Source organism: Schistosoma mansoni, chromosome 7 (assembly GCF_000237925.1).
Source record: "Schistosoma mansoni strain Puerto Rico chromosome 7, complete genome".
Lineage (NCBI taxonomy): Eukaryota > Metazoa > Platyhelminthes > Trematoda > Strigeidida > Schistosomatidae > Schistosoma > Schistosoma mansoni.
The window spans coordinates 1,083,958-1,090,542 of NC_031501.1; the positions used below are offsets into that span (position 1 = coordinate 1,083,958).

The 6,585-nt window shown below is 37.1% G+C and overlaps 1 protein-coding gene and 1 non-coding gene across 2 annotated transcripts in view; both read right to left on the reverse strand.

Annotated features, from left to right (window-relative positions):
* Smp_127680 (rabconnectin-related) overlaps nt 1-6,585 on the reverse strand; it is a gene marked incomplete at its 5' end in the record, with an annotated part of 111,639 nt that overhangs the window by 92,938 nt on the left and 12,116 nt on the right. Inside the window, 2 exons of the mRNA XM_018798578.1 lie at nt 1,648-1,819; nt 4,434-4,555. Of these exons, the coding sequence (XP_018653506.1) occupies nt 1,648-1,819; nt 4,434-4,555 (294 nt within the window). The remainder of the gene's footprint in view (nt 1-1,647; nt 1,820-4,433; nt 4,556-6,585) is intronic.
* On the reverse strand, nt 3,133-3,199 carry Smp_tRNA_01517_Gln_TTG.1.1. Its single transcript has one exon. It is a non-coding gene (tRNA).

Consider the following 6,585-nt stretch of genomic DNA (forward strand, 5'->3'; position numbering starts at 1 on the left):
AACACGTGTTACGTATGCCCAACCAACGACTGCCCCGATGTGCAATATTTTATGGTGTAAGTGTAGACTGGAAGAAAGCTAGGGGCGGACAGAATAAAACGTGGCACAAATCCATTAAGTCACTGACAAGTAGACTGAGCCATGCTGGTAAGTGTAGACTACCTGGTTGGGATTCGCGAGATGATAGCAATTGATGGTTAGAGACCTTGAATGAGATGGATCAAAATCGTTTACAATGGAGAAGGTGCATCCACTCTTTGAGTTCCGCCAAATTCTAATCTTCTGAATTCTTCATGTCTCTATCCTTTTTCTCTTTCCAAATTTATTTCATTGGATTATACTCCTTCAATAACATCTTCTAACCTTGGTTATACTCTTACTACTTCTACCACTATGGGATTTGAATCGACAACTGCATCTCTGTGCTAACGTCGTATGGCAACTCGAACTGATGCACGTACGTACAAAGTTCTACGTTGTGACTGACTGACTGACTGATTGGTTCATGTTATCACTGCATATTAGTTCAATAAATGAAGTTATCGAAATGAATAGTAAACTAGGCAATAATGATAGTCATAGCATGAATAAACGTCGAAAAAGTATGTATGAAATGACACTGAACGCTATGATTGTGAAGAATATAAAGAACTTCGATCAACCCTGAACCACATCATCTGACAACTACTACCAGTGATCAAGGTTATAAAATGAACCCCTCATGTTGCTTCTTAGTCTAGGCGTAATAAAAGAAGGAAGCTGTATCAAGACACAAAGTTATTAACGAGTGTACATACAAAAATACACACATCTTGTTGTGAGGTGGCCACAGCCTTACAGCATTTAGTGAATTATTCTACTGCCACAACAAGACATGACAGTTATCCGTCTTCGATTTATGAAGTAGCCCCATAATAACGACGCCGATCATTCGGTCCTCATTGATACTAATGGGGCAGTGTTTGACGAGATAATTTGATACTCCTTCAAGTGGTACAATCTTTTTTTTTCAAAATCCGCTACCTCATGGTCAACCGTTAGTCACCAAAATAACATTACACATAATAAATTTTCTGAAATGAATGTTCCTTTTTAGTAATGAAGTTATATTCAGTTAAAATAACACGTAACTGTCAAATGAACAATATTTAAAATCTATTAAACAATGCTATGAAATTAACTTAAACTGGACAACTTATGAATGTAAGCAACAATATATAATCAAAGACAAGAAGATTTGAGACATCGGTCTTGAGTGCTGTTAGAGGTATGAGGACAGGTATCAAGACATACAAAATAATCATCTAAAAACCAGTTAATAGTATGATAATTTCAGCCAAAGTTGGATAGTGGTTAGAGGTTCAATCCAGAATAAGCGTCCTACCTCACTTGGGATTCATCAACCGAATGTACCATGACTACAATGTTGATGTTCAACCTGGAAATCAAACCCAGTGCCAGCCACCGTCAAATCTGGTTAAAAATGCTTGTGACTGACGGCAATGACAAGGCATTTCGTTCAAGATGTGGATGTGACGTAAACAGAGACTGATTAATTTTAGTCCTTAACGCTCACAACGAGAAAATCCAAACCTTTAAAACTGGAGTATGTTATTTCTTCTCACAAAGAAAAAGCAACTCACTTACCAAACAATAAGACTCCCATCAAGAGGATGTATTGCGAATACAACATCCGGGGCATGTTGTAATTCACTTAATAATCGAAAAACAGTCTGATCCATTAAAGCTATTTGATCTAACAATTCTGGAGTCATGAAATTGTTATTACTGTTATTGTTATTGGATGTATTATCGAGTGCTAAAATGCATAATATATTTGCAAAAAGAACACAGTTAAAATTAATAAGTAAAAGAATCGATTTCATTTTGTCTGGAGCTCAAATACCTCCTAGTCGCTACCTAGTTCCCTAGAATTCTTCCAAATTTGAGCCACTCTGAGATGGTGGAGAAGATTTGTAGCTCAGGTGGATGATTTTGATGAAGTTTTGTTTTCTAAGCTGGATGGTTTGGTCGTGTGCATCATTTTTCTTCCACTTTGCTCAGCTATTCTCCATCCCAATGGGCAGTTGATTGGTGGTCTGTATCTTACGACCAAACCATCCAGTTCACAGAACGAAACTCCATCAAAATACTGCCACTTTGTCTAAATCAAAGTTCAAAATTGTCCAAAAGTGGGTAAAAGTTAGGAAATGCTTTGAACACTGTAATATTTCAAATCTATCAACAGCGAGTTTAAAGGAGTTTAAATTATCTCACCTGAAAGGCAGTTTTTCGTCTTATATATTTCACTTCTGATTGATGTTATACAGTACTTATGTCGACATATGTAGCATACACCACACTTGTCCCCTCTCTAAACAATAGCTTTTGAGGTGGTTCTACTCGCCGTAACACTTTCTATTTTGCCTCAGTCTGTGCCAAGCTCCTCATGAAGATGTCGAGTCCGTCGGCGGGCTGATCTCCGCGGCAATGTAAACCAACCAAGCCATCTAAATCCGATGTACGCCTAACACTCAGGACGTTCAGTGCCTGTGCTCCAGCGACCTGCCGAACCATCTACATTCGATCTCCGCCCAGCAGCCGCACGCTTCACTACCCTTTTCCTCTTCATGTTAAAAGAATATCTAAACCATTCTGTTAGAAATAATTGCAGGTTCAAATGAAACAATCTCACGACAGAACATAAATGTTGAATGCTTACTGGGTTTTCGTATATTTATAAGCTGATTTAAGGGTCATTATGAAGATAAACTTTGATATTTGTACTGGATTCATACGAAAGCTTCATTCATTTATGAATTGGTGATTTAGTAGACATGTAAATTCTACTTACTTAATAACAAGTTTGGCAATGTATTCGGCTTATCTAGGTTTTTACAAACAGACAAATAGGTGTTATAGAGAAAGAATACTTTACTGATGAACCAGTCAAATTTAAGACAGAGGGTATTAGGTTTATATTTTATTAAGATCAACGTAAGAACTAAGCAAAAACCTATCAATACTTACTGTAAGCAAAGATGGATAGTGGCTACCAGTGTAATTCAGGACGCGCGTTTCGTCCTATTTGGGACTCGTCAGCTGGAGGTATCTATATCTTAGAGTTGATGTTCACTCTGGGACTCGAACCCAGTAACTTTCGCTTCAAAAGCCATCGCGTTATCCAGTCAGCTACTGAGTCCTGATAGCCATCCATCTTTGATTACAATGCTTGTGAACTAAAGCTATATCGAGGCAATACGCACAGTATGCACATATGTCACTTAGACACTGACCAGTTGCAGTCCTAAGCATCAATGGGAAGATTCAAGTATACAATACCAAGTGAATCTATCAATACTTAGTTATTAAAATGCTTGAAATAGATAGATATGGTAAAGTTGATTGATAGTAATCACTATTGATGATTTTTTTCAAAATAACCTAAAAGTTATTATTGCTTGAAATCAAACAACTAGTTGGACAAGTAATCTTTCATACAATTACAATGCATTCTCCCATTTAATCCATAATCAGTACTCTTAATACTAAAACTAGCTTCTAATCTTAACCCCCCAAAACTAAACACTTCTAATTTGCAATCAAAACTTCTGACCCTAGACTCATAATTTCACTCTCAACTCTAAAGTTTATTCGAGTCATTATGAGATAAATTATTCATTTACAGCACTTCTATTGGTAATTGACTACTACATCAAGGTCATCAAAGGTCATTCAATAAAATACACTTCATCAATAACATTAACCTAAAACACAGTAAGTATAGCTTAAATGAATCGGTTATTTTATTTTATTTAAACGCATAAATATTGGTACAAGGAGCCACCAGATATATATATGCGCCACACAAATCTCGTTTGATTTGTGTGAGGGCTGTGGTACTGCCCAGGTGTCCAAACTGAAGCGGGTGGTTCTATTAGGGGACCACAAATGGAGCCTTTGACCTAAAGGTCTGATAGACAAGGCAGTGGAGCATCGTGAGGAGATACAGTCCCATAGTAGTCGGTGATCAACGATTAGTTCATACGTCATTTGTTCCATCAGGATAATGGAGTCAGTCCATGTGCACCGTTGGCTTGGAATCAGGGTTTTCCAACTCCTGTGGGCGAACTTTCCGTGTCTACATAACTGGTTAAAGCGCCGGACATTCGCTATTCGTCCTCTCAATTTCGTAAATAACACCCGTGATGCAAGAAGGCAGTGACTAGTACTTCCCTGGCAGAGGCTTTATACGTGTGGCCATGTAAGAGCATTTCGAGAGGGAGAGCATACTCTCTCTCCCCACTCTCGGCCGTACAAGGGCATTTTGGGGCAACTGAGTAGGTTACACGGAACCTGTTAACTTGAATATATTGAGTTACATTTCTACAATATTATTGATAGAAAACAAAAGTGAATATGACTAGACATACCAATATGAATTGGGATAGCTAAAATTCGTGATATTGTATCTTTCAAAAATGATTCCAATTGTGTATTCAAACGATATTCTTTATTATTGAACCAATGAACAACAAGTCGACCAATTTGTGAACTATCATAAAATTATAGAGTATAAAAAAATGAAATTAATTTGACTAAACAATAATAATATTGAAATAATATTTGTATCAGCTGACGAGTCCTAAATAGGACGAAACGCGCATCAAACTGGATTTCACTGCTAGCCACTATCCATCTTTGTGAATTAAGGCTATATCGAGGCAATACGCAAAGTATGCACATATGCCAATTAGAGACTGACCAGTTGCAGTCTTAACAAATCGATGGGAAGATTCAAACAAACAATACTAAATGAATTTAATATTTGTATCAGTTGTTGATAAACAAATATATGTTGTATTCAGTATAAGCTATATTGTCATGTAGAGCTGAAGGTCTTATATGAGACTGGAGGTTCGCCATTGACATTGTGGATGATTCGACATTACTTTGGCAAGTTTTACTGACTGTTCATGCTCAAAATCGGTTTGTTAGTTAATCGATTTCATTCATATTGGTGGTTGCTTCTCAGTATTCTCAAGGGTCATTGTCATTGAAACATTGTAAGGCATATCACCATTGCCAACAACAATGAGTTTGACTGTCGTGTAAGCGGAATAGGTCAGCGTTGGCCTGTTCATGATGTGCACAATTGATTTACTCGATCATTGATCGGAATAATTATACATGTGATGTGTATGTGTGTATGAATGCTGCAAATGGTCCACCAGGGTGCTTGGTACCTGTGCGGTTGCGCCACAGGATTGAGCTGTACTATTCAGATTGTAGCGTTGAAGCCTATATGGTGTCTGGTTCTCTTGTGAGGCAGGATTGAACTGTACTGTCTGGGTTGTCATGTGAAAGTCTGGATGGTGTCTGGTTCTCCTTAAAAACCAATGCAAAATTACCCTGGCCTACAATGGTATATTATATAACCGTATAATAACTGTTGATAAACAAAAAAAACGAATGAAATCAAGACTCCAGAGCTAACTTTTAAAGAAAACAATTTTTAAATTGCCCACCGACCTGAGAAGCCATTTTAATTACTGACTGTTTTGCTATTTTCTTTTTATACATTTGACAATTTTCTTTTCACTCTACTAAGGGGATCATGGGATTACTGTATCTTGGAGACCAACAGTTCACATATCCAGCTTCAGTCAATTCGCAAAATATTGTAACCATCATCTCTTATATATTTAAAATGAAGAAGTTGGGCACAATAAGGCTGGGGAAAAAGAACTGTTGTCACAAGTTTTACACTCTAATTGGCTTCCAACTCCTGCTTCTTCAATCATTTTTACCCAAAAAAAAACAATTGGGCGGATGTTTTTTCACCAGCGAATAATGTTAACCTATGTAAGATACAGACCTATGAATCTGACTGGTTAATATTTACTACTTATATGAATCTAAAGCCATAATTATGTGATTGATTGATTTCCATAATGAACATGAAGGTTATTTGCTTCGTTGAATTTAATCCGATTAACTTTTGGATATTGTTCAATTAAAGTAGTAAATTAGGGTTAGTTAGGTCGTAATTTACGGACAATCTTTAAGCAGTGTTGAAATATCTATGATAAACCCCAACCACTTATTTGGTTCGAGATAAAGTTTGACTTAGTGCGGAGATCTAGTATTAGAAATGCGTTTTTTTGGAATTAAAACTAGGGTTCTCATCACATAATGACATCAACTATAATGCTAGGACTTTATTTAGCCATATGGATGAATGAATTTCGTGTAAAAACCCAAGAGATTGTACCTTAAATCTGATTGGTTCGTCCATAGATTATAGCTCTGTCAAGTTAATCTGATAAGTTCATTAATCAACACTAAAACTACAGTACAATTGATTCTAAATTACTACAACTGATATACATAAAAATAATGAGACGGGGTTTTTGTGGAGATTTCAGTATTTGCATAGTTGAAATCATGAGTCAACTGAAGCTAGACCACCATCGAAAACCCGGAAGCACTGGACGGCCGTTTCGTCCTATTATGGGACTCCTCAGCAGTGCGCATCCACGATCCCGCACTCGCGAGATTCGAACCCAGGATCTACCCAGTCTC